The following is a 27,037-nucleotide window of genomic DNA, read 5'->3' on the forward strand; positions in this document are numbered from 1 at the left end:
TATTCGGGGTCTTTTTTTATTCCAGATGAATTTTTGGAGAGTTCTTTCAAGGTCTGTGAAATATGCCGTTGGTATTTTAATGGGGAGTGCATTGAATCTATAGATTGCTTTGGGTAGTATGGACATTTTAATGATGTTGATTCTACCAATCCATGAACATGGTATGTTCTTCCATCTGTTTACGTCTTCCTCTATCTCTTTTTTCAGTGTCCTGTAGTTTTCCGTGTATAGGTCTTTTACCTCCTTAGTTAAGTTTATTCCTAGGTATCTTAATTTTTTTGGTGCGATGGTAAATGGGATTGCCTTTTTAGTCTCTCTGTCTGTAAGTTCACTATTGGTGTATAGAAAGGCCATAGATTTCTTGGCGTTAATTTTGTATCCTGCTACATTGCCGAATTCATTTATTAAGTCTATTAGTTTTTTGACGGAGTCTTTCGGATTTTTTATGTACAATATCATGTCGTCTGCAAATAAAGACAGCTTTACTTGTTCTTTTCCAATTTGGATGCCTTTTATTTCTTCTTCTTGTCTAATTGCAATGGCTAATACTTCCAGTACTATGTCAAACAGGAGTGGTGAGAGTGGGCATCCCTGTCTTGTTCCTGTTCTTAGGGGAAATGTTTTTAGTTTTTGTCCATTGAGTATGATGTTTGCTGTGGGTTTATCATATATAGCTTTTATTATGTTGAGGTATGAGCCATCTATTCCCACCTTGTTGAGAGTTTTTATCAAGAAAGGGTGTTGGATTTTGTCAAATGCTTTTTCTGCATCAATTGATATGACTATGTGATTTTTATCTTTCAATTTGTTTATGTGATGTATCACGTTTATTGATTTGCGGATATTGTACCATCCTTGCATTCCTGGGATAAATCCTACTTGGTCATGGTGTATGATCTTTCTGATGTACTGCTGGAGCCGATTTGCTAGAATTTTGTTGAGGATTTTGGCATCTATGTTCATGAGGGATATTGGTCTGTAATTCTCTTTCATTGTGTTGTCTTTATCTGGTTTTGGTATTAGGGTGATGCTGGCTTCATAGAAGGAGCTTGGAAGTGTTCCTTCCACTTGAATTTTTTGGAATAGTCTGAGGAGGATAGGTTTTAGTTCTTCCTTGAATGTTTGGTAAAACTCTCCTGTGAAGCCATCAGGCCCCGGGCTTTTGTTTGTCGGAAGCTTTTTGATGACTGCTTCAATTTCGTCCATAGTTATTGGCCTATTGAGCTGTTTAGATTCTTCTTGATTGATTTTTGGAAGGTTATATTTTTCTAGGAATATGTCCATTTCCTCCAGGTTGTCCAGTTTGTTGGAATAGAGTTGTTCGTAGTATTTTGTAACAATCCTTTGTATCTCAGCGGGGTCTGTTGTTATTTCACCTCTTTCATTTCTGATTTTGTTTATTTGGGTCCTCTCTCTTTGCTTCTTGGTGAGCCTGGCTAGAGGTCCATCAATCTTGTTTATCCTTTCAAAGAACCAGCTCTTGGTTTTGTTGATCTTATGTATTGTTTCTTTGGTCTCTATGTCATTTATCTCCGCTCTGATCTTTGTTATTTCCTTCCTTCTGGATACACTGGGCTTTTCTTGCTGCTCTTTTTCTAGCTCTTTGAGTTGTAGGGTTAAGTAATTTATTACCATTGTTTCTTGTTTTTTGCAATAGGCCTGTAGAGCTATGAACTTCCCTCTCAAGACTGCTTTCGCTGTGTCCCATAGATTTTGGATTGTTGTGTTTTCATTGTCATTTGTTGCCATGATGTTTTTTATTTCTTCCTTGATCTCTCTGGTGACCCAGTCCTTGTTTAATAGCATGCTGTTTAGTCTCCATGTGTTTGATTTCTTTGGATTGTATTTATTGTAGTTGATTTCCAGTTTTATGCCACTGTGATCTGAGAAGATGCTTGATATAATTTCTATCTTCTTGAATTTGAAGAGACTTTGCCTGTGACCCAGCATATGGTCTATCTTTGAAAATGACCCATGTGCACTTGAGAAGAATGTATATTCTGTGGCTTTGGGGTGAAATGTTCTGAAGATGTCAATTAATTCCATCTGGTCTAGTGAGTCATTTAGGATTGCTGTTTCTTTGCTGATTTTTTGTTTAGAGGATTTGTCCAGTGGTGATAGTGGGGTATTAAAGTCTCCTACTATGATTGTGTTGCTATTAATCTCTCCCTTGATATCCTCCAGGAGTTTTTTTATGTATTTGGGTGCTCCTATATTGGGAGCGTATATGTTTACCAGAATTATTTCTTCTTGTTGGATTTCTCCCTTTAGTATTATGAAGTGGCCTTCCTTATCTCTTGTTATGGCATTTACTTTGAGGTCTATTTTGTCAGATATAAGTATTGCTACCCCAGCTTTTTTTTCATTTCCATTTGCCTGAAAGATATTTTTCCATCCCTTCACTTTCAATCTGTGTGAGTCTCTTGTTCTGAGGTGGGTCTCTTGTAGACAGCATATATATGGGTCGTGTTTTTTTATCCATTCAGCTACTCGATGTCTTTTGATTGGAGCATTTAGTCCGTTTACATTTAAAGTTATTACTGAAAGGTATTTGTTTGCAGTCATATCTATTTTTGTGTCTGTATTTCTTCTTACCTGTTTATTTCTTCTTTTTACAGTATTCCCTTTAGCAATTCTTGCATTGCTGGTTTGGTGGTGATAAACTCCCTGAGGCTTTTTTTGTCTGCAAAGCTCCTGATTTCCCCTTCAATTTTGATTGATAGTCTTGCTGGATATAGTATTCTTGGATTCAGTCCTTTGCTTTGCAACACTTTGTATACCTCCTTCCATTCACTTCTAGCTTGTTGTGTTTCTGATGAGTAATCATTTGACAATCTGATGGGTGTTCCTTTGTAGGTAACTCTCTGTCTCTCTCTTGCCGCCTTTAGGATTCTCTCTTTATCATTTATATTTGCCATTGAAATTATGACATGTCTTGGCGTGGGTCTTTTGGGGTTGATCCTGCTTGGGACTCTCTTTACTTGCGTAACTTTTATCTTTCCCATATCCGGGAAGTTTTCTGTCATTATTTCTTCAAATAGATTTTCTAGTCCCTGCTGCTCTTCTTGTCCTTCTGGCAGCCCTATTATACGCATGTTACTTCGTTTCATGTTGTCCCGAAGTTCCCTTAGGCTTTCCTCCTGCTTTTTAATTTTTTTCTCCAATTGCTGTTCAGCTTGAGCTTGTTTCTGTACCTGATCTTCTAACTCACTAATTCGGTCCTCTGCTTCTTGTAGTCTACTGTTGAAACTTTCCATGGTGTTTTTGATTGTAGCTATATCACTTTTCATTTCTTCCTGATTCTTGCATAAGGTGTTGATTTTCTCATCCATCCGATGTATAAATTCCATGACCATTACTCTGAATTCCTTTCGGTCATGTTGCAAGCTTCATTTTCACTAATTTCCTTTCTTGGCGACTCCACATTTTCTTTCCTCTGTGAGTTATTTCGTTTCCCCATTCTGGCTATTACCAGAAAGCTCAAGCTTCTGTTTGCGTGGACCTGGGTCGTGTGCTGTGGGGACTTCGCTCCACCCTAGTTTCACTGAAGTGCTCTGACACTAGGACGTGTGGCTGTCTTTGGTTGGTGGGAACCAGACTTGCCCAGGATCAGTGTCCCCAGTGTTCTGTGTGGTCTCGTGTGCACATTTAGAATCAGGGGCCCTGTCTGCACCACACTGTTGGTATGTGCCGAGAATGAGATCCTTAGCATGTGCCAGGAGTCAGAGTTTCCCTGTGTCTGCACCAAGACTCGAGTGTCAAAGTCTCTGTTGCCTTGTGCGGTTTCTCGTTGAGAATCAGGGTCCCTGTGTGTGCACGCACCAACAATTGGGGTCGCTGGCTCTTAGTGTGAATGCGCTGTGAGTCAGGGATCCCAGGCAGCTGTGTCCGGCGTGCCAAATTCCCTGAAGTGGAGCTGCGTCCTGTGTGTGCTCTCTCTGCTGAGCCAAACCGGCTAGAGCGCACTTTCTTAAAAACCTGAAGGTGAGCCGGCTCAGTGCACTCTCCCAAAGTCCCAGAAGGGGGGCGGAGTTCGTCCTGCGCGCCAAATTCCCCAAAGGGAAGCCCCTCTGTGCAGGCTCTTAAGAATCTCCGAAGGGGGAGCTGTGACCCGCGAGCCAAATTCCCCCAAATTCCCCGAAGGGGAGCCCTCTGTGCGCACTGACAGATTTCCCGGACGGGGAGCTGCTTCTGTCCCGTGCGCGAGCGCGCGCCAAATTCCCTAAGAGGGAGCGCGTCCCTGTGCAAAGCTCGGCAGCTTGGGCCGGGGGCGGGTCTATCAGTTACTATGGCGCTGTCTGTGCGCGCTGTGCGCGCTCCTGTGAGCAGCTAGGGCGAAGGGTGCGTCTATCAGTTACTATGGCGCTTTCCGCGCGCTGTGGGCGCTCAGCAGCTTGGGGGAGGGGCAGGTCTATCAGTTACTATGGCGCTATCAGCGCCTGCGAGGAGGGGGATAGGCTCTTTGACTCACGGAAATCTGCCGGGAAGTCTGGATTCTTGTTGTTTGTTTGTCTGAAGCTGTGATAGCAGTTCTCTGTCCCCGGTGGCTGCAGGGTCCTGGTTTGTGTCAGAAGCCAGGATCCGAGTCTCAGGCAGCTCTGTTTCTCAAGATGGCGTGGTCTCTGCGTCCGCACCAGCCGCCGAGAAGTGTCCGCTTTGTGCGCGGGGCTCCGCCGTCTAGGGCTGCCCTGTTCGGGAGCCCCTTGGAAGACCTGCAGAATCTAACTGACCCTATCTCATACACACACACACACCACACACATCTACACTCTCCTCTATGGGTTCCTCACTCACACTCTCTCTCTCCCTACCTTCCTGCCGGTCGCCATCTTTTCCAGATTAGAATTTTAGAACTGAACAATGCAATAGCTGAAACTAAGAATGCCATCAATTATAAAAGGGCATGAGGAAACGTTTGAGGTGATGGATATTTTCAGTATTTTTATTGTGGTGATGCTTTCACCATAATTCTTCATATTGCACACTTTAAATATATTCTATTCGTCAGTTAAACTTCAATAAAGCTGTTTAAAAAAAAAACAATGAATGAGTTTAATAGATTAGAACTAACGAGAGAATTAGTGAAAAGAAAGGACAGAATGAAATACAGAAAAGAAATGGGAAAAGACACACAGGAGGTGTTCCAGCATGTGTTATTGGGGGCCTGGAAGGCAATGAAACAGAGGAGTCAGGAGCTATTATTGAAGAGCTAATGGCTGAGAATTTTCCAAACTGATGAAAGCTGTAAGTCACAGGTACAGGTGTAAGAACGATTCAATCCAAACAGGATAAATTTTAAAATCTATACACTGACACAGCCTGGTAGTAGAACTAAAGAAAACCAATAAAACAAAAACAAAGAATTAGTCACCAACAGACTTGCACCTAAGGAAGTACTAAAGAGCACCTTTCAGGTGAAAGAAAATTCTAGATGGACTTACGGAGGATATAAGGAGGTAAGAAAGAATGAAGAACTATGATTAATGCAAATATGTATATGAGAAGAAACAGAAAATCTGACCGACGGTGTGTCTTATGGTCCAGTCAGCAGAGAGGAATGAGAGTTTACTTTCTAATGTAAAGTTTTTAATCCAGCACTGAAACTGTTAAAAGATATCTCAAAGGTAGCAACTGAAGGAAGCAGCTTCCAACCCAGGACTAGGGAATTAAGGGAAGAAGTTGGAATTATTAAATTTAGGAATTAAGACAAGGAACCCATAGGTCTGACTCAGGCCTCCGGTTGGGGGATGCAGTACAGTGGCACGTGTGTGTGTTGGGGGGTAGGGCAGTGAATGAATTCAGCCCCAAGTGTTGGAAGCGAAGTTGATGGGAAGGAGCAAGCCTTTTTCTCCCTCCTCCTGCCTTCCAGTCTCCCTCCTGCTTCCCCCTCTTGGCAGAGATTAATATGGAGCCAGCTGGATGCGCAAAAAGTGGTTTGCAGAGTCCCAGGTGCAGCATCACAGAGCAGAATAGAGAAGGGCGGGTGTGAGCTGAGAGCAATAACTTAAAAGCCAGCACATGGGCTGTTTAGAAGTGTGGTTAATTTCCAGATGTTTGGGGAATTTTCTCAACGTCTTGGATTTCTAGTTTAATGCCATTATAGTCAGGTAATACCCTAAATGATTTCATCCTGATATTTTTTTAGACTTGCTTTAAGATGCAGCCTATAGTCTATCTTGGTAAATATTTCAGTGCATTTGAAAAGAATATATTTCTACTACTGTTAGAATATTCTGTAAGTGCTAATTAGATCAAGTTGGTAGTATTGTTCAAATCTGTTTTCTTTTTTATTTTGTCTGCCTGTTCCATTAGTACTGAGAGCGGTATGCTAAATCTTCCATTGTGATCATGCATTTGTCTCTTCTCCTTTTACTTCTGTCAATCTTTGCTTCAAGTTTTTTGAAGCACTCTTTTTAGGTGCACACATACTGTTATGTGGAATTGTTTGTATTTTTCAAAACAACTGTTCCCGTCCTAACCAGTTTGGCTCAGTGGATAGAGCGTTGGCCTGCCAACTGAAAGGTCCCAGGTTCGATTCTGGTCAAGGGCATGTACCTTGGTTGCGGGCACATCCCCATTAGGAGGTGTGCAGGAGGCAGCTGATCGATGTTTCTCTCTCATCGATGTTTCTAACTCTATCCCTCTCCCTTCCTCTCTGTAAAAAATCAATAAAATATATATTTTTAAAAAACAACTGTTCCCTGAGTCTCTCAGGGAAGTCATTCCCAGGTGCAGAGAGCGGCACATGTGGTGGCCTGGTGGCTCCTCAGCAAACCCGAGCTGTGCCAATCAGCCGCGAATCCCATGGTCCTGAGGCGCAAGTGTCTGTTGGCAACAGCACAGACTTAGAGCCACGTTGACTCAGTTCTGTGTGCCAGCCTAGCCCTCCATTAGTTGATTCTTGGGGGAATTCAGTTTTTGGTGTTTTTTTTTTTTTTAAACCTGTGACCTCCAGAGGATCACCCTGAGGATCAAGCATGACCATGGCTGGAAAGTGCTCAGTGCAGTTCCTGGCACGAAGGTGCTGAGTCCCTGCTCCCTGCCCTGCTTCCCTGTCTTCTCGCTCAGTCTGCACAGTCTGCGTCCTGTCCTCTTAGCCAGAGCGATCCTAGCGTCTCCTGAACTTCCCCAGAAAGGCTGCTGCGGAGGCCTGACATTTGTATCCCCTCCCCTCCTGGGCCCACAGGCCAGGGTTTCACAGCTCCACCAGCCTGAGACCTTTTGCTCCTCCTGTATCAACAGAGCATCCCCAGTGAGGGGTAGTTCAGGGTCCTACCATCAGCCTTTTGAGCTCAGGCACCAATTTTCCTTGACTACTAGAAGTGGACTCACAGAAGGTCAATTCCAACAACTCCACAGTCGGATCCAGAATGCCACTGGCCACAAGACTGTCCTCTTCCTCCATTAACCCACTTGTATTGGCTGGAGTGGGAAGGGAATTTTGTAGGAGGACTTGAGTAGCTCACAGAACCAGAAAGACTTGTCTCACTGGAATCTGGGGGCTCAGGTTCTTCTCTCCTATTCCATGCTGTCTCTTGCCTTGGGGGTCAGCCAACTCTTGTCCTTGCTTTTCTCCATGATGTAGACTGCATCCTGCAGATCAGGAAATAGTCACCACAGCCACTCCAAGCTGGTAACATTCCAGCTTAGCAACCGCAGGGGCAAGAGGGTCTCTCCCCAGCTTCACCTTAATATAAAAAGGATTCTGATATAAAAAGGAATTCTGATTGATTCATCTGTGGACAGATTGATTTGGCCAAAGGAATGAGGTACTATTGGCCAGGCCTGAATCACATGCTTACCTTGTAGCCACAATGTGGGGGCATCATTATTAGCAATCCTACCAGAACCATACCGAATTGCTGGGTGGGAGTGGGGAATAGCAACAGTGAGGCTCTTATCCAAACAAAGGGGGCTGATTCTAGGTAGAAACAGCAGACATCTCAGACCAGTAATGTGGGGAACTGAGCAGTCATAGTATTCATCTGGGGGTTGATGGGTGCGCGTGGCATGTCTCAGGGAAGAGGACTGATGTGTTTGTCAGGAGATAATCCCTGCACTCTGAGGAAAGACCAGTGAGGTAGCCTTGCTCGGGGTAGAAGTTATTCTGGGTGCTGGAGTCTAGCATCAAAAGGCTTGGCTCTGAGCTCAGACAGGTGCTGGCTTGAGCAGATTTCTTAACCTCTTAGAGCCTCGGTTTTCTCTCCAGTAAAATGGGTAGGTTTGGTGAACCTGTGACATTTTGCCCTATTAAAATTCAGTAATGGTTTATTATTTTTTCTGTAACCGAATTGTTCCAGTGCACTGCACCATTCACACGAGCCCAAGTCTCTCTCTCTGTGTTCTGTGTTAATTTCACTAAGACCAGCTCTTCTAATCCTAGGTCCCCCAGCCTTGGCTTGGGTCTGGCTGCTGTGCTCATGTGGTGCTAGTTTCCAGAGAGGCTGCTGGGTTGTCCCCAGGGCAGTTCTCAGAGGGATACAGAAGGCACTGCAGTGAGAGGGCAGCCTGGGAACCTTGGGAAGCAGGAACAATACTCCCTCTGTGGGCTTCATGTGAAGTAAAAGCTAAAAAAAATAGGCGCTGAGTTATTGGCCTCAACCTCGACCCATTTTCTGAATTATAGGAAGAATGGAGCCAAAGAGAAATCGTGAGTGTGGCAATGGCTCAAGCCCTGGAGGAGGTGCGGAAGCAGAGGGAAGAGTTTCAGCAACAGGTAGGCTGAAGGGTCATGCCTTCACCTCAGGCCAGGCAGCACAGCCTACCTCCCCATCTGTCCAGAGCAGGGTGTGGCCCAGGTCTCCGGAATGCTGTCAGCTGTGTGATTCCCTGGAAGTCTCTAGAAAAGTGGGAGGAAAATGTTAGAAAGAAACCTCCACCCCACAGGGATGGCCGTTTGGATTTGTGATGGTCAGTTATTGTTATACACATCACCTGGAAGGGCCATGCCCAGGCACCTACAGGGCTCTAATTCTGTGAGCTGGGCCACAGCCCAGTGAGCTCTCAGAAGGGAGGGTGGAAAGAACCTTCCTTTGAAGACAAAGTCAGCATCAGCCCAGACCTCCTAGTGAGTTGGCTCTAGGCCGTGGGTAAGTTGGCAAAGTCTCAGAGTTGCCTTTGAAACGACTCTAGGATCATTGCACCTTCCAGGATATCATAATGAGGTCTGTATAGCAAATGCCATGCATGTCACAGGCACAGGGGACCTAGAAGTTATGCTTACAACCAGCTTGTTGGAAGGCTGAGCAGAATGGCCACATCTCGGGGTGGCCCAGTGCAGGCCAGAGAGGCAGTGAGGGCGAGTGCCCATCTGCAGGGCCCTGCCAAGGAGAATTGGTGTGTGCATGATTCTAGGAGCAAAGGTGAGCTTGGGGCATGTTCTAGGCTGTGGACTTGAGGGAGGGGTTCTCCGGAGGCCTGGGGAGTGGAAAGGAGAGAATCCTTGGAGGAGATGGGGGTCACTGTAGCCAGCCTTCTCTCAGCATGGTTTTTTCCCCAAGGCTGCTAACCTGACATCCATAGTAGAGGAAAAGGAGCAGAGTCTGCAGGAAAGCACGGCTGCGATTCTCCAGAAAGAGCAGGAGATTCTCCAGCTGAAGAAAGGTGAGGGGCCTGCCCTGTTCCTGCCCAGCACCCCTACCCTGAGGTGGCCCAGGCATGAAGCAGCATGGAGTCACTGGGCTCGCCTCCCCTCTGCTCGGCCTAGGTCACGACGCTGCCCTGCTGCAGGCACACCAGCTGCGCAGTGAGCTGCAGGCCCTGAGAAACCTAAGGGCAGAGGAACCCGAGGCCGCCGCTGGGCGGGAGGACCTGCTGAGGCTGCCAGGCCAGGAGCAGGGCTTGGCACTCTCAGTCAGCGAGCTCCAGGTAAGTCCCACGCCAGCCCGCCAGGCCGTGGTGTAGTGGCAGCAAGCCACAGGGCAAAGCTGCAGTCTGCCAGTAGGAGGCGGCAATGGGCAGACAAGGAAGCTTGCTGGGTTCACTAGCCTAGGGATGCCTTAGCTTTCTTTAAGGTGGGGCCGCTTAACTGACTTGGAGGTTGTGAGTCTTGAGGAGCCTGTCAGCGGCCAGGTGTTACAGCCCTTTCCTTCCAGGCAGACTGGCTGCGTGGAAAGTGGATTGTCCCTCTGGAGGGCGTTGGCCGGACTCTTTGTAGTCTGTTTGGTTCTTGGCAGTTAGAGCACAGCAGTCCCTGTCCCGTTCTCCTCCTCCCTCCCTCCCTCCCTCCCTCCCCCATGGACCTGTGGCTTAGCTTGACCCCTGTCCTGGCTCTCCATTTGCTGCCCCACCCTGTAGGTAACCTCAAGGTCCAGGGCTATACGGGAGCCTGCATATCAGCTTCCGCCTGCAGAGGGGATACCAAATGGTGAGGTGGGGGCCATGGACCTAGAGCAGCTACAGAAGGAAAAACAGGACTTGGAGCAGCAACTTCTAGAGAGAAATAAGGTAAGGGTGCTCTTTATTTCGGCTCTATATCTCTGCCCTTCCCTGTCCTTGTGCCAGAAACTACTCAGTCCCTTCTGAGAGATTTGCTGATGCTCCTTGGGCACCTCCTGGGGAGATATTCTTTCCTGGTTTTCCTCTTCTGTTTCCCTCTGCATTTTTGTCTTCCTTTCACACCCCCAGTCTCCTCCCCTGCCTCCCACGTGAGACAATGTCCAGAGGATCAGCGCTTGAGCAGCAGCAGATCTAGGTGTTCCCAGCCTCCTCTGCTGTCACCAGTTTTGTCCTGTTGGACCCCTGTTCTCACCTCTCCTGTGGCCTTCCTTTCTACAGCTGTGAAGTGATAGCAGTGAGATCTGCCTTTGAGGGTGACATGGAAGTGTGAGCTGTCCTGTAAAATTCCTGGTATTTGGTAGAGGCTAATTCAATGTCATGACTACACCCTCCCCAGCAGGCCTCTGCAACTGTAAATGCAGGTCTCCTTTGATGCTGGTTTTTAAAGTGCCCTGCGCAATTCAATGTGTGGACTATGCTCTGGCCTGAAATTCTGCCCCCAAATTTTGTGATTGTGTGTGTCTTTTTTTTTTTTTTTTTAGATCTTTAACAAAGGGAAAAAGTGTTTATTTTCCTTCTCCTCTCCCCCCCCCCGTCCCTCCCTTTCCCATTCTTTCCACTCCCTCTCTTCCCCCCACATTCACATTTAATCTTTTCCTGTGAAATATAAAATAGACACACAAAAGTGCACAAACACTGTGTGCCCCAGGGTCCAGCCATCAGACCTTTTCTCTAAATTGTACTCACCCTCTTGTGATCTCACCCAAACTACACGCTGCCGGCTCCCACATCCATATCTCAACCCGGACAGCTCCCATGAACTCTAGACGCCTGTACTGATTTGCTTTGTATCTAAAAGGCATCTGAAGCTTAAAACATCCAAAACCAAACTTCAGATGTCCATGCTCCCTTACATCTACTGCCATTTTTCCTACCTCAGTAAATGGCAAAAATCTTGGTGTCGCCCTCGACATCCAAACGTTAGCAAATCCTTTTGGATCTCCCTTGATATTGTACCAGCTGCTCCTCAGCTCCACCACTGCTGCCATCCTTCCCTAGATGGTGTTGGGCTTCTAGCCCGTCTCCCTCTGACCCAGCCCTCTGATGACACGACTTTCCTTCTCTCTATAAAAGCTAAGTCCTTGCAGTGGCCCACAAAACCCTGCCCCTATTACCCTTTTCATGGCCCCCTCTGCTATCCACACACCCCCTCAGGCACATTGGCTTTGCCCGCTGTGACTATCAAGCACCATCAGGGCCTTTGCACTCGCTGAACCTTCTTTCTGGAAGATTCTTCTTCCATATACCTTCACGTCCTTTATGGTAGCATTTTGTCAGTGAGGCCTCCCAGCTGTCCCTGTGAGCCCTCACCCCTCACCGTGCTCTTTTTCTCCATGCCTTCTGATAGCCTTTATGTTTGGTTTCGACACTTTCCCCTCCCGAGGGCAGACATGTTTTTGTTTGTTGATTGCTATTTCCCCAGCCTCTAGGACAGCCCATAGTAGGGACTCAATATTTGTTGGATAAATTAATGAATGAGCCAAAATCCTAGAAAATCAAGTAACATAAAATAGCAAATGTACTTTTGGAGTAATGTCCAGTCTCATGGTCAACCAAGAGAATACAAATTGAAACACCCCATTACCATTTTATTAAGTGGAGTGTGGTGGGGGCAGTTTAATGTACTTGACAAGACTCTCAGGATCCTCTCACCCAATCCTCTCCTTCCTCTAGAGAGATTTCGGGGATCCTCTCTTGAGAAAACAAAGCATAGTACAGCTTTGGCCGGGTGGTTCAGTTGGTTAGAGTTTCATCCGATATGCCAAGGTTGTGGGTTTGGTCTCTGGTCAGGGCATATACAAGAAGCAACCAATGAATGCACAAATAAGTGGAACTACAAATCAATGTTTCTTTCTCTTTCTCTCTTAAAAAAAATTGATAAAAATGTATTAAAAAATGAAAACTCAGCTCCACAGTAAGACATGGGAATCCCCTAGAGCCGTGGTCGGCAAACTGCGGCTCGCGAGCCACATGCGGCTCTTTGGCCCTTTGAGTGTGGCTCTTCCACAAAATACCACGGCCTGGGCGAGTCTATTTTGAAGAAGTGGCGTTAGAAGAAGTTTAAGTTTAAAAAATTTGGCTCTCAAAAGAAATTTAAATCGTTGTACTGTTGACATTTGGCTCTGTTGACTAATGAGTTTGCTGACCACTGCCCTAGAGTTACTGTCACATTGAAAGTTTAATTAGGAAAACTGTAGGAAGCTGTGAAAACTCTGATAAATGAAAAATACTATTCAAAATTGTAGCTACTCCATGCAAGAGTGACATGGACTAGAAATCCACAAGAAAATCTCATTGTGATGTGTTACAGTTTGTGAGACTTTGGAGAAATTTTTATTTAAATTTTTTTCCTGTACAGATGCTTATATAGTAAATTTTTTCATTGGGAACACAGTTCAGCCTTTCTAGTGATTAATGGAATGAGTAATAAATTACACTTAAGGCCCTGGCCAATTTGGCTCAGTGGATAGAGCACCTGCCCGAGGATTGAAGGGTCTCAGATTTGATTCCAGTCAAGGGCATGTACCTTGGTTGCAGGCCCAATCCCTGGCCCCAGGTCGGGGCATGTAGAGGAGGCAACCAGTCGATGAATCTCTTTTACATCGATGTTTCTCTCTCTCTCTCTGTCTCTCCCCCTCCCTTCCACTCTCTCCTTAAAAAAAAAAAAAAAAAGGAAGAAGGAAAAATATCCTCAGGTGAGGATTAACGCCCCCCCACCCCAAATACATGTAAGGTTATAATGCTAATTAAACTCACTAAAAAAAAAATAAGTAAATTTACACCATGGAATACTGTGCAGCTGTAAAAAAAGAAGGATCTTTTACTCTTTGAGACAGCATGGAGGGACCTGGAGAGGATTATGCTAAGTGAAATAAGCCAAGTATCACATGATCTCACTCATATGTGGAATCTAATGAACAAAATGGATCCACAGACAGAGAAGGTTGGAACAGACTGAAGAATCTCAGAGGGAAGGTGGGGACCCAAGAGTATCTGTGTATGGGGACCCAAGAGTATCTGTCTGATCTGTTGTCCTTCCCCTTAAAGATAATGAAATGTGCATTTACTGAGTGGCTTTTGGCTGGGGTGGGGGATTTGTCTCAGGCCATAAAGCAGATGCAGCAGAGGATGCTGGAACTCAAAAAGACGCTGCAGAAGGAACTGGTGAGTGCCCTCCCCTCCCTGCTGCCTGTTCCCTCTCTGGTCTCTGGTCCCCTGGGGTCCCTTGCTGCTTGATGATGCTTCCCTTCCCCCGCCCTCCCATTGATTGCAAGGGGTCTCTGCTATCTTGGCTGGTGGGACAGCGGCCCTGCCAGCTTGAACATGCTTCTATGAAGCGGCTGTGTGACCTCAGGCATATGCCCTCCTTCTCCAGCCTGTATGTTGTCTGAGAAGTGAGTGAGGTGATGGGTGCACCACAGTGAATGGCAGAGTGCCAGGACCAGACATAAGAGAGCAGGACCTCTGCCCTGGCTGAGGTGCTCACCGCCGCAGGGCATGTGTCCTGACACAGAGGAAATGTCTGAACTTCCCCAGGGACCTTTCTCCCTCCTCTCAACTGTCCACCCCACCTGGAGGAGCTGAGCTTTCTTCAGCTGCTGGCAATTCCTCCTTGGAGGGTATGCGGGGGGTGGGGGTGGGGACGGCAGAGGACCAGCAGGTGATCCTAGCGTGGGTCAGGTGAATCTCCCATGTGACTTTCTGACCTGTCTCGAGCAGTTCAATGTAGCATCTTTTCTTTGGTTTTTCAGAAAATCAGACCCGATAATGAGCTTTTCGAAGTCCGGGAGAAGCCTGGCCCTGAGATGCCAAACATGGCTCCTTCTGTCACAAATAACGCTGACCTGCCTGATGCCCGCGAGATCAACTTCGAGTACCTTAAACACGTGGTTTTAAAATTCATGTCCTGTCGGGAATCCGAGGTACAGGGCTTCTGAATTGCATTTGGGTACTGAGTTCTACCCCGGGGCCTGGCTTATTTGTCAGAGTCCTGCATGGCTTCCCACCACGTCCATGTGTTCCTTTCTCTTTCACATTCCAATTTGACTATAAGTGTGGACCCTTGGTCATTTCTCCAGCCGGCACTGACTTGCTAATTGAGCAGCAAGGGGGCACCTAGCAGGGAACTAGCTCCTGGGAGGGGATGTGGTTTGGATGCTGAGGCCAGAGTCAAGGCAGCTGAATCTGCCCAGCATTCCTGCATCCTCTGCAGAGCAGAGCTGCTGTGGATGTCCTGGTCATCTTGCCAGTCCCCGAAGTAAAAGATGGAGGGAGAAAGAGAACCTGTCATTGCTGTCAGACCTCTGCATGGTCTTTGCTCACTGTTGGGAGCACACACGAGGAACAGAATCAGAAATGCTGCCATTTAGCCCCAACTCCCACCACCACCATCACTTGGACCCAAGGCAGCAAAACTTACTTTGTTTCAGGCCTTTCATCTCATAAAAGCTGTGTCAGTGTTGCTGAACTTTTCACAAGAGGAAGAGAACATGCTCAAAGAAACCCTGGAGTATAAGGTAGGGTTCCCTGGCCTGCTGTCCAACTTCAGAACATGTAGTTAGTGTTCCCAGCACTGGCAGGTGAGAGCAGCCCACAGCTGCAGTATCAGCTTCAGAGGTGCTTTTGGATGAACTTGACTCAGGCAGTATTTACTGAGCACATGCTTTGTGCACACGGGTCTCTGCTGTACTTGACCAACAGACCTTGTTTTCCAAAGCAATTGATATCACTTTATCAGTAGCCCTAGGTCTGGCCCAGCACCCAGACTTTAAAAAAAAAAAGAAAAAATATATTTTAAAAGAACCTGCATACATTATGTAATAGAAAAAAAATTTAAGGAAAAGATACCTACAATTTCACCTGTTTTGTCAACTCAGTTTTTACTCCTGTTTCCCTCCCATACTTAGAATGGGCTCCACCCTACAGACTGGTCACTACAACCATTTTCACTGCTCTGGTCACAGCCGGAGTCAGGATGCATGGAGGGCAGGAGGGTCACCCAGGGGTGGGAAAGGGCTCTTTCCGCTCCCTCTGCACCTATTCCTGATTCTCATCTCAGGAGTTTTTTCTGTTTCAAACAGATGTCATGGTTTGGGTCCAAGCCAGCTCCCAAAGGCAGCATCCGGCCCTCCATCTCCAACCCTCGGATACCATGGTCCTAGATGGAACTACCCAAGGATGGAGCTCCGTGGGCTGACACTCTTTCTGTGAAAAGAACACTGACACACCAGTCTGGGTGGGTTTTTAATCACTGTAACTGCAGTATTTTGTACAAGCGTCTAAACATTGTTTACAAGACCTAAGGTCCACTTCCCTGCAGACTGATAAGAACCTCAGGAGGCAGCGGATCCTGTCATTCTAGTCACAAATGGGAGGGTCCTGGCACCACCCACATTTCTAGTGCTGCTAAAATCCCAGCTCTGGCTAGCACGCCTGCACCTAAATTTCTAACTTTTGTTAGCACTTAAAGCTGAAGCTATCGGCACCTGGCAGAGAGGAGGCAACTAATCCATCCTGTAGTGACGATGCTGGACAAAAAGCCCTTTGAAATGGTGCCCGCAGGCCAGACTCACCTGCTTCTGCCACCAGCGAACTCGGTGGGGGTGGCTTTTAAAAATTCCCCTTCCTTGGTAGCATGATTGGGTTCAGATGAGTTAGAAGAGGCTTTTTAACCTTTCACAAAAATATTTTACCTTGTTTCTCAAACTACCTAGAAATTCAGATGTGTACATCTTTAAGATACTCTAAAGCCAGTGTGGAGCAATGACTATGCAACTGACAGTATCTCATTTTATTGAAGAATACAAGCAAATGTATAAAAAGATCCAAATACACTCAATTGCCTTCTTAATAAATGTACTTGTCTTGGGTAGGTTGCCGGTAAACCATTTAAAACTATTTTTTATAGCTAAAATGTCTTCTGTATTATGAAACCCAGTTAAGTGTTCTCAAAGGACAATTGGAGCATCGAGAGGAAATTATTCCGGAGGTTGGGATTCCTGTCCCTTTCAAACTTCACTAGTGTTCTCTGGCGTCTGCTTCCCTCTGAAGCAGTGGTGGCGTTTCCTTTACTTTGCTCTTGATTCTGGGATTTCACACTGAGCCAGTGCTAATTACATGTTTTCTGCTGTTAAGGACAGTCTGCTGTATTCAAAGGAGGCAGCAGCTGTCCCCCCCCCCCCAGCCTTGACCAAAACATTGGAGGTGGCCTGCCATCTTTCTTCCTCACCCTACCCCCAAATATTTAAGATGACACTACATTCATATATGGTGTCCAGACAGCCCCCAGCTGGCTACAGGACTTGATACGTGCAGATGTCTCTGGTAATGACTGACAAAAACTTGTATTACTAAAGAAAGAGACCATGCTTGCCTTGGATAAGCCACAATATCAAATCTAAAGGGAAACTGTTTATTGATTTAGTTTGATAAAAGTTTCACTGGTTAAATAAAAAACTGAATTAGTAACTGGAGCTCCTTTAAATTTTATTATCAGTTATCCTGTTAAGTTCTGTTTCTCAATTACGCTTAGGGTTAAAATACATGAAATAGACCTCACAGAAAAACAAGGATGTGCAGAGTTAACCTGCTACATTTCCACAGACCTAGACGTACCAAGCAAGGGCAGCATCCCCTTTGTCCCAGCTCGGGCTCTCTGCCATCCAAGTGACCCATTCACCTACCTGAAGATGTCTATCCTGTTTAGAATGTTATTTTCCATTTACGTGTTGGGGACACAAAACAGGACCCTTCTGTTCTGTAATTTTGATGAGGAAGAGGTAGCTTTACCAGCTGTTCCAGGAGAGAATCCTGAAATCCGAGTAGCTCAGGGCTCTCCAGAGGCAGCTACAGCACAGCTGTGGGAGTCCATCTAACTCCTCTGTGGCCTCCCCAGCCCTTGAGCTGGTCCCACCCCCACCCATGCTCCCGGCAGGTTTAGGTATAGATGTGGGGCCATCATGAAGTCTGGACTTGTTTAGAGGATTCAGTCTGATTAGGTTTGCCTCCTGCACATTGAATTTCCTTCAGCTTTAAGAGGAAGAGTGGAGTAACTATTCTAAGTGATTTAATGCACTTTTACTTGTATAAACATTCTGTGATAGAGACTATATATAAATATATATGGCCCTTTATATGAGCATTGGATCTGGCTCTCTCCCTCCATGTTGTAAATAGCGATTATATTATCTCTAAGACTGCTGTAGAAAAGTCATTTGTGGTGCAATATACTTTTTGATTAAAGCTCTTCAATGCAGAAGCTACAGTGGGTTTTACTTGATATGGTGTGCCAATATGTCTTTGACTTACTAAATCTAATACATTGTGTCTCATACTTCAAGGGCTACAGAGCATTGTCTTTCAGGAAGAACCTGCCCAGACTGGGTCTGGGTGAATAAATATATGTAATTTAACAAGCCAGCAGCCTAGGCCTACCTCCCAAGCATGGTGGGGTTCTGCAGGAGTTGGGAGGATTGTGTGCTTTGGTCAACATGTATCTCTAAGGCCCACACGACTGGGGAGAGCTTCAGAACATGAATGGGGTCCTTACCTTCAATAGAATGTAGACTAGTCACGTATGCTAAAAAGGTAAGAAAAGTATCTTTGCTCTTCAAAAAGGCTCATTGTTATTAGCTATAGGGAACAAAATGGGTTTTTATATTTATAGGCTGATTGCTACCTGTTTCTGGCTTTTAATCCTTTAAAGAGAACTTGTCAAATTCACGATAAGAATGTTGCTATCACACAGCCAAATCCAGTGTCAGGAGATGGTGACCAGGCCTGTCGGAGGCCTACTCTCAAAAGACTCGAGTGCAGTCACACGAACTAAAGACTTTTTAAAACCTAGGTTAATTATTGAATGTTTGGCACTTTATTAAATAAGCTCCAAATTACATACAAATCAAAAGAGTAAACAATAAATACTTATTCAGCAAAACATCTCTCCATAGCAGCCAGTAGCACTGTAGCCCAGGCTTGAGGTACTGCTGTGTAAGAGGCTGGATTGCCATGCTCACTTCCTGGGGAGTTTCCAGAATAATCAACCCCTCATTCATTACCAACCCATTCACTACCCTTTTTTTTTTAAAAAAAAACATATATGAAACACACTGCAAAGTATATACTAATAAGCCAAGAGCTTTATTGATGCAGCAGGCACTTTACAAAGAACCCAAGAGAGCCCGCCTTCTGGGAGGATGGGATGTCTGTACAAACCCTTGGGGGGTTTCCAGTTCAGAAACTCAAGCTCTCCCTTCCACCGCAGCCCTTGGATCTGCACCTGCCCAAAGCATCCCTCCCCCGTTTTAAACAGGCAGTGCACACAGGGACACCTGACCAACACTGGCCAGCCACTCTGGCAGACAGTCACAATGTCAGTTCTGCATTATTCGTGGACAAAGGCATAGACTATCAGATCCTGCAAAAGGATTTAGGAAACAGTAAGACAATTTCTCCCTCCACCTTGAAAATAAAATACACTTCAGCGGATGCATGTCCTGAAATAGTTGGGAGTTCCTAGGAAGATGGTCCATTGTCAATCCCTTCTTCACCAGCCTGTGCATCCAAAATTCTTCTCAAGGTAACATGAGTCTTTTTTTTTTAAACAGTCTTTCTTGCTGTAAGAACTCTTATAATGGAGCCTAGTCCTCCTACAGCTAATGCCTGTGGGGGCAGGAAAAGGAAAAGTGTCACATGAACCCAGGTGGGCAAGGGGAAGCCTGGCTTGCCAGGGGAGATGGGATGATACACTCCCTAACCCAGTTCACTATGTCACAGACCCCAAAAAAAGGATTCTAAAAAGAGCACAGGCAGTTAGGAGAAGGTAACGGAGCCCTGTACTGGAGCCAAGGTCCAGGAGTTGCTCTTTAGGCAGAACTGGGCTTGAGAACATTGTTACCAAGCACACACACAACAGAGCCCCCCAAATTTCCCCTTTGACAAGCTCATTTGTTTCCAGCCTGCTGGCACTGCTCTAGGCACTTGAACCGACACATGCCCATCAGAGCTACCTCAAGGAGCCATCATTAGAAATGCCAATAAGGCTGAGCACCAAGTTGCCTTAAAGGGCCCAAAAGGCCTGGCCTTATTACCAGGCAGAGGGCTTGCGCACTTCCCCCAAGCACCACAGCTGCCCCCACATACCAAACCAAGGGCCTCACATTCGTGCTGAGCAGGCAGCATACCCACCAGCAGGACTAAAGGCCACAACCCTAGCCTGGCACCAAGGCTGACAAATGACTGACCCCTCAGTAAGAGATCGCTCCCTTAAAACACAATGGAGCATTCAGGACGGATGTTAGTGAAGGCCTGGTCTCGGTGATGGTGGGCGTGCTTCCTGTGGCTCTACAGGGTGCGGGGACACGGACATATAGGCAAGACACAGACTTGACGAAAAGCCTACTCTTACACCAACCCTAGCAGAGGACAGGCACAGCTTTTTCTGCTGCAGGTGGGTGAAGGCCCTTTAAAGTGACAGTGAAGGTTTCTGCCTCTGCTCACTCTGGCCTGGTGAGGCTGAGGCCAGAGCAGGAAGCCCTCAGAGCTAGCTGGAGGGCACAGCTGCGTTCCCAAGCACCCCTACCATCACCACCACCACCTCCACTTCCACCAAAGCAAAAAGTATTATGAAGCCCCAGCCACCAGCAAGCCTGCCTGCGTCCCATCTGGGACTCATCTACCTTACCATGCCAAGTCACCTGCCCCATGACCTGCCTGGCAAACATCAGCAGCTAAAGCAACTGTGATTACCAGACAGTGGGTCCCTACCGATGCTTTTGTGGCAGAGGTAAGTGATCAAATGTCCCAGGTTTGGCCCCTTGTTCTCAAATGCCTATCAGAGCTAGACCAGGCTTGTTTTGGAACATCTAGCCTGCTGATTTGAACCCTGGAGTGGGGCTGAGTCCATGGGCTGCCTGCACGGGCAACGTGTTCACATACCTTTTCATGCCACTGGAGTAACACTGCGCTGCTATTTTCTGTGGGCTTCTCAAACCCTTTATAAATGTACTTCATTAGCAAGTCAATGCCATTTTTGTCCAGTGATTGCACAGCCTGCTCAATCTCGCTGCTCTTAAAATTTGTAAGTACTTTCAGCACCACACCCTGGGCTCGTTCCTACAGAAGAAAGAGAAAGAGTGAGGCCAAGCCACAGCCCAACACATCCAGGCCCCCCACTGCTGGCACAGAAACACCAAACCAAGCAGTATGAACTCACCTCAAACTGCATAATTTCTAATCCGTCTGGGATGGTTAAAAAAATAAGTGGGGAGAAATTCTTTTACTGACTTAAATTTCAAAGTATCCCTTATTTATGTCAGTAAGTTATTCCATTATTTGGGAGGGAGGGGAATAACTACTTTACTGGGGAGAAACATCACTACATCACTACTATTTTTGTTTTTAAATCCTCACCCGAGGAGTGAGAATATTTTTTCCACTGATTTCTAGAGAATGGAAGGAAAGGGATCGAGGGAGAGAGAGACATCAATGGGTCATCTCTCACACACACCCTGACCCGGGTGAAGGATCAAACCTGCAACCCAGGTATGTGCCCTCGACCAGAATCAAACCCGTGACCCTCCAGTGCACAGGCCAATGCTCTAACCACTGAGGGACACCGGTCAGGGCAAAATGTCACTACTTTTGATGACACCAGCAAGGCCTTAGAATCCACAGGATCACAACGGTGGAGATCTATTTTTTTTGAAACAGGTTTATCTGTCTGCAGTTTCCCTCTGCGCTCACCCCAGTAATAGAGGGGCCATTCCCTTCCATGTTTGAGAGGTGCAGCCATTGTACACACCCTTCAGTCCACAGGCTGATGCTCTATCCCGAGTCACAAAAGAGCAAAATCCCAGCTTTGGAAACCCCTTTTCCCTAGACCAAATTTTAGCTTCAGTGATGAAATGTTAGACTCAGAGATGCAGTAAAACACAACTGTATCTTCTCACCTAGTTTGTAAAAGGCAGGAAATCTTAAAAGCACTGAAAATCCTTAGGCAAATAAAGCCTATTCAATAGCCTATAAAAGCTTAACCACCGATAAGTCTCACACGGCAAGCTAATTTATAGTTCTGCTAATCAGTAAGGGCTGGGCTGACTTCTCACCCCACGAGGCTCTGGGGAGGAGTGAACAGTTTCTTTGGGGAGCTTTTACTACAAACACTGATAGCTTTGATGTCAGGAACACCAGGAGGCTTCCGTGGAAGCACTGCCAGTGCCAACTCACTCCCTTGGCAGATACTCACTGATGCAGAGATGGAACAGACACTGTCCAGAGCCCCAGGCAGCTCACACTCAGCTGGAGACAACGGACAACCACAGCCCAGGTCCCACCACCACCCAGCAGAGCTGCAGCACAACCCCATTTACCTTCACAGCTTGATTCTTGGTGTTGACGGGAGAATTCCGCAGGGCTGCATGAAACGCCCGAAGCATGTCCCCTGTGCATCACCACCAGTTAAGGACGGCTAGGCTCGAGCATGTCCATGACTTTATTAATGAACTCATCTCAGAAACAGCTCAAGAGGGTGAAGTCAAATGGCACCTTATCCCATCCAACCACCTCCCACTGCGGCTTGCAGGTGGGCACACCCAGGCTGTTTAGAGGGTAGCCTGTAGCCTTCCTGAGCCACACAGGGTGGAGGCCACCTCTGCCAACGCTGCATACTCCTTCTGCCATCCCCTAAACCTTCCCCCTCAAAGCAAGTTGTTTAAAGGAAATAGGATTCTTATTTTATGTATTGATTGATTGATTTCAGAGAGGAAGGGATAGGGAGAGAGAGAAACATCAATGATGGGAGAGAAGCATTGATTGGCTGCCTCCTGTATGCCCCCTCCCGGGGATCGAGCCTGAAACTCGGGCATGCGCCCTTGACCAGAATCAAACCCAGGACCCTTCAATCCACAGTCTGATGCTCTATCCCCTGAGCCAAACCAGCTAGGGCTCAAAGCAAGTTTGGACACACCTTCCCCCCATCCCTGGAAGTTAGAGGCAAAGCAATTGCCCTCAAGTGGTATCTTACAGCAAAATCTTGAGTTGCTTGCACGGGCTCCGTCCCTGTATCTGCCCTACTTGATACTAACAACCACCATGTGAGGTCATCAATCTCCCCTCATTCTCAAAAGGGAAGAACAAAGGCACAAACCAAGGTCTTCTCTATCTTAATCCAATGTTTTGTATCAGTTAAACTATTAAGATGTGCTAAAACTTCTATCCGGTAAGGTCCCAACTGCTACAAAGAGGGAGATTTATTAATCTATAAGAACCTTGCCAACAAATGAGCCGATCTCCTTGCCCCCTATTCCCCAAATCTCAGCTGCAATCCTGACAGATTCTTTGCTGAGTTCTGAATATCCAGCACTTAAAAGAAATTTATAATCTGGGTTAGGTCCCCAAAGGTGACACCTATTTTAAACTGAATTACATTAGCCGACTTTCATTTCCTCATCTGAAACATTGGCTTCAGCCAAAAAGCCTCAAAAATAGAACAAGGAATGGCTTCTGCCCAATCGGATACCATGCAGCGATACGTATAAACAGACAGGCCTCTGGAGCAAAGCTGTCCTGTGTTCCCTAGTGTGGGCTCCATCTTGTCTGAGCAGTGCCCACACCACTCCAAAGCCACTCCTGCCAAGCTCCCAGCCCCCTGCTGGGCTGTGATCCACCTTCCACATTTGAGAGGCGGCCACCCCCCAAATGTGGAAGATGGATCAGAGCCTGCTGCATTCCACCCACAGACCCAGTATCTGTCAGCCTTGGAATTCCTCTTCCCCAGCCAGGCAAGGGCCAGTCTGGTATCAGCCACTGATAACTTCCACCTCAGAATTCTTTTCTAATTTGGTGTCCCAGAACAATAAGCAGAGACCCAACGACTTAACAGGACACGTTGGCTGGTACTCTTCACTATTCAGCATGGCTGGCAGACAAAATCATTTGGAAGAGTAGGGTAACTAACCCACACGAGTTACCTCACTGTTGTGCCAGTCTCCCAAGCATTCACTCTAGGCGTTGATGGGCAGTGGGCCTTCAGCAGGTAAGGAGATATAGGGTGCTGCGAGGGCATACCATTTATCAAGCTGGCCTCCGGCCCTTTCAGACAACAGGCTGTGGAGGCTGGGGAACCCTGTCCAACCGCTTGTCTCCTCTATCTCAGGGTTTCTCAACCAGGCACTACTGACATTTTAGACCAGATGATCAATGTGGGGTCTGCCTATGCATCGGAAATATTTTGCAGCATCCCTGGCCTCTACCCACTAGATCCCTCAAGTCCTGACAATCAAAATGTCTCCAAACATTGCCAACTTTCCTCAGGGAAAGGAGAGAGTGCAAAACCCCTCAAAACCACTTCTCTGAACAGATCCCTGCTCCTAAGGGCCAGAAGGTGCTCAGCAAGGAAAAGGAATTACTACTACTTTAAAATCCCTGCAAGGTCTCCGATCCTGTGCCAAGTGCTTTCTTTCACATGTTATTACCACAAACAACTCTGTGACCAGAGTCATCATTCTTATTTTAAAGGCAACGGATTTGAGGCTCAGAAGGAAAGTGACCTGTCCAAGGTCACAGAGCTAAGCTGTCCTGCTGGCCTTCAAGCCCAAGTACGCCCGACTCCAAAGCCAAGGTCTTTTTACAATCTCCTGCTGCATTCCACCCACAGACCCAAGTTTCATGTTCAAGACACATGCTGTGTGCCTAGCACTGCACTGAGGCCTTCTGGGATGTTGTCCAGTGATGCTCCCATGGGACATACAAGGCAGTGTGGTTCTCCTCCTTTTAACAGAGAAGGATGCTGAGCTTCAGAGAGTGTATGTGACCACTCAAGGTCACATAGCTATGGCATGATAGAGCTGGGTCCGTATGGATGCACAGCTAGTGTTCTTTTTATTTCATCTGTTAACTCCTACCATGACTCGCTTCCGTATACAGCACCACGACATGCCTCCTCCCAGCACTTTCCCATTCCAAACAACCAACCACTATTTCTCCTCTCCTGTTCTGAGTCCTAGAAGCCTGTTCCATAGTTTAAATTCAATGATGTGACATAAGCCCAATACCTGGCACATGGCAAGGACTCAGTAAATATCAGTTCCTCTTGGATGTCAGTTCTCACCTGCTAACTTCCCTTTCCCCAGTCCCCAGAGGTACACTCTCCATGGTAACAAGGTTCCCAACATTACCAGCAGTGAAGAAGCTACCATCCCCTGGATGTGCTGAGCTGTCTCCAAACAGCCTCTAGAAAGCTTTTACTGGTCAAGGGCATATAAGAGAAGACCTTTAAATCTGCCAGGACCAAGGCAGCAGATAACCAGACCTTGTCCTCCACATCTGTGGACGTTTCTGCGCCACAGGCCTGACCCTGCAGCCAGCCCTTTTGGCACCACCTGCCCATGAATGAGGTCCTGCACCAGACTGCAAAATCAAACCTTCCGTCATGGGGTCTTCTCATGCCACCATTTCACCAAAGGAGTAAGCAAGGCGATCCTGATGGGGCAGGAAATACAAGTTTGTATTCGAAAACACATTCCTGTCCAAACAAAGAAAGTCTGAAGGTTTTTCTTTTAAAGGCACACTGGACTCCTCCCAAAGGCAGCCTTCGGGCCTGACTTCCCAAGCTGAGTCAACTGATTAAACACCCAGAACCTGATTTATATACAGCAGGAGCCTCCAACCCTGCACTGGCAAGTACGGGGGAGGGGCAGCACTTCCTGTAACACCATTTGAATAAAGAAAAATCCTTCCTCTGAGAATAAGTCAGTTTCCTGTGTTCAAGCTGCTAAGGGGCCAAGCAGGCTGTGACAACCACCTCTATTTTTAATCTTGCTTTCTAAATGCTAGTTTTCTACGGCCACAAAAATAGTCGTTCCCAGTCGTGGGGCTCTACTTTTACATTTCACTTTCTGCTCTCCGGTTTTTCTTAGCTCTAAACTACTAGTTTTTTTCCACTGCTTCCTGCACAAGAAGGCTATTGGGGGGTGGTGGGAGGGAGCCAAACTCACTTGTTGAACATGGCTGAGACCATCAAGGTCCAAAACCCAAGGTGTTCGCAGGAAGCTGAGAACAGGTCAGAAACAGTGGCGTTAAGCTGCAGGGTCGGACTGATTTGCGGGTGAGAAGTGTACAACCTCAGTGCTCAGGGCTGTGACCTTTCTTCCCCGCAGCCATCCACCCACCTATTTTCGCGTGGTGCAGCGATCAGGCCCGAGAGGACCGTGCCCAGGAGCCGCCCTGGCAGCTCAATTACTCAGCGGTGGTTCACCTCGGCCCCTCCCGCCGGGGAAGCCCGAGTATGACCCCATTGCCTGCAAGGGAAGGATGGAGTGATGGGGCGTCCAAGGAAGGGGGGGCCTGAGAGGATGAGTAGGCAAGGGGAATCAAGGAGAGGCCTCGCAGAGCAGTGAGCAGCCTGGGGGTTGGGGGCGAGTGCCGCACACCCCCGGAGCCGCCGAGCAAGCCGGCCCACCAGGGTCCAGGGGCCGCGTGGGGCTGAGATGCCGAGGGAGACTCCGGGGGCGGGGGCCGGGGACGAGAGGGGTGGGGAGGCGGGTCAGAGGGAAGTGGGGGGTATTCGGACTCAGGGAACCTTGCCCGAGGGGGAGCCAGGTCGGAAGAGAGTTGGGAGACTGACCAGAGGGGGCCGGGGATAAGAGGAGTGGGGGTCAGCCTGAGGGGCCGGGAGGAGGGAAGCGGGAAGCCTGGGCCAAAGGGGAGCCCGAGACGCCACGCCGGGGAAGGATATTGCCGCAGGAGCCCATCCACCTCGCTAGGGTCCGGGCCTGGCTCGCCTGCCGCCGCCGCCGCCTCCTCCTGCTCGTCCACGAATTTGTTCTCGTCAAACTCGTCGATGTCCACCCGACGGAAGCGCGAGGACAGCGTATTCCGGGCCATGGCGGGGGGCTCGGCGCCCGCTCGGCCGGCTCCGCTCCGGGCCCGACCTCAGATCCACTCCGCTCCGAACCGGCTCGGGGGCGGGAAGCGGCCGCCGGGCACTACCTCCACCTCCTCCGCGCGCAGCCGCCGCCGCCGCCCGCCCACTTCCGGCCCACGCCGGAACCGGAAGTGCAGGTGGAAGGCGGGACAGAGCCGTTGCGGGAGCCGCTGAAAGCGCTCTGCGGTCCGTCTTGTTGCCGACCAGATCTCTGCCCCCCGCCCCCGCCCCGTCAGACTCCCAGCTTCATCGCGCCTCAGCCCTCCTCTCTGAGGAGCGGGCGCCCGTCCCCGAGCACCCAGCATCTCCGACGCCCCGACTGCTCTTGTTCCTCGGCCTCCCTCCCGCAGTCCGTGAGCTCCTGCCCTGGAAGGGCTGGCGCGGGCACAGCCCCGGACTCCGGGGGTCATCACTGCCCAGACTGAGGGAGCACGGCAGCCGCAGGAGAAGGCACCCGGCTGTGCCTGTCGAAGGGCGGGCAGGCTTCTTGGAGGAGAAACCTTCACGCTGAGGGATGAGTAGTGGTTCTTATGCCCTGGGAGTGATGGGGGTTGGGAG

The 27,037-nt window shown here is 47.8% G+C and overlaps 2 protein-coding genes across 4 annotated transcripts in view; one reads left to right on the top strand and one right to left on the bottom strand.

The window, feature by feature from the left end:
- The window catches only part of GOLGA1 (golgin A1), a 45,589-nt gene extending 27,809 nt beyond the window's left edge, over positions 1 to 17,780 (top strand). For 2 of the 3 annotated variants that reach the window (XM_079790254.1, XM_079790255.1), the window contains exons 16-23: positions 8,627 to 8,716; positions 9,501 to 9,603; positions 9,707 to 9,867; positions 10,297 to 10,446; positions 13,663 to 13,722; positions 14,310 to 14,480; positions 14,988 to 15,074; positions 15,639 to 17,780. In XM_079790254.1, coding sequence (XP_079646380.1) covers positions 8,627 to 8,716; positions 9,501 to 9,603; positions 9,707 to 9,867; positions 10,297 to 10,446; positions 13,663 to 13,722; positions 14,310 to 14,480; positions 14,988 to 15,074; positions 15,639 to 15,719 — 903 coding nt within the window. In that variant the 3' untranslated portion in view covers positions 15,720 to 17,780. The remainder of the gene's footprint in view (positions 1 to 8,626; positions 8,717 to 9,500; positions 9,604 to 9,706; positions 9,868 to 10,296; positions 10,447 to 13,662; positions 13,723 to 14,309; positions 14,481 to 14,987; positions 15,075 to 15,638) is intronic. The other variant, XM_079790256.1, reaches the window with a different exon arrangement.
- Positions 17,781 to 18,698: 918 nt separating this feature from the next.
- On the bottom strand, positions 18,699 to 26,569 carry ARPC5L (actin related protein 2/3 complex subunit 5 like). The gene is made up of 4 exons (XM_079790257.1): positions 26,290 to 26,569; positions 21,927 to 21,998; positions 20,494 to 20,670; positions 18,699 to 19,218 (listed from the first exon to the last, which is right to left on the bottom strand). The coding sequence occupies exons 1-4, from the start codon at positions 26,437 to 26,439 to the stop codon at positions 19,156 to 19,158; spliced, it is 462 nt and encodes a 153-aa protein (XP_079646383.1). The 5' UTR covers positions 26,440 to 26,569; the 3' UTR covers positions 18,699 to 19,155.
- Positions 26,570 to 27,037: the final 468 nt, after the last annotated feature.

The sequence above is a fragment of the Cnephaeus nilssonii genome (assembly GCF_951640355.1).
Source record: "Cnephaeus nilssonii genome assembly, chromosome: 14".
Lineage (NCBI taxonomy): Eukaryota > Metazoa > Chordata > Mammalia > Chiroptera > Vespertilionidae > Cnephaeus > Cnephaeus nilssonii.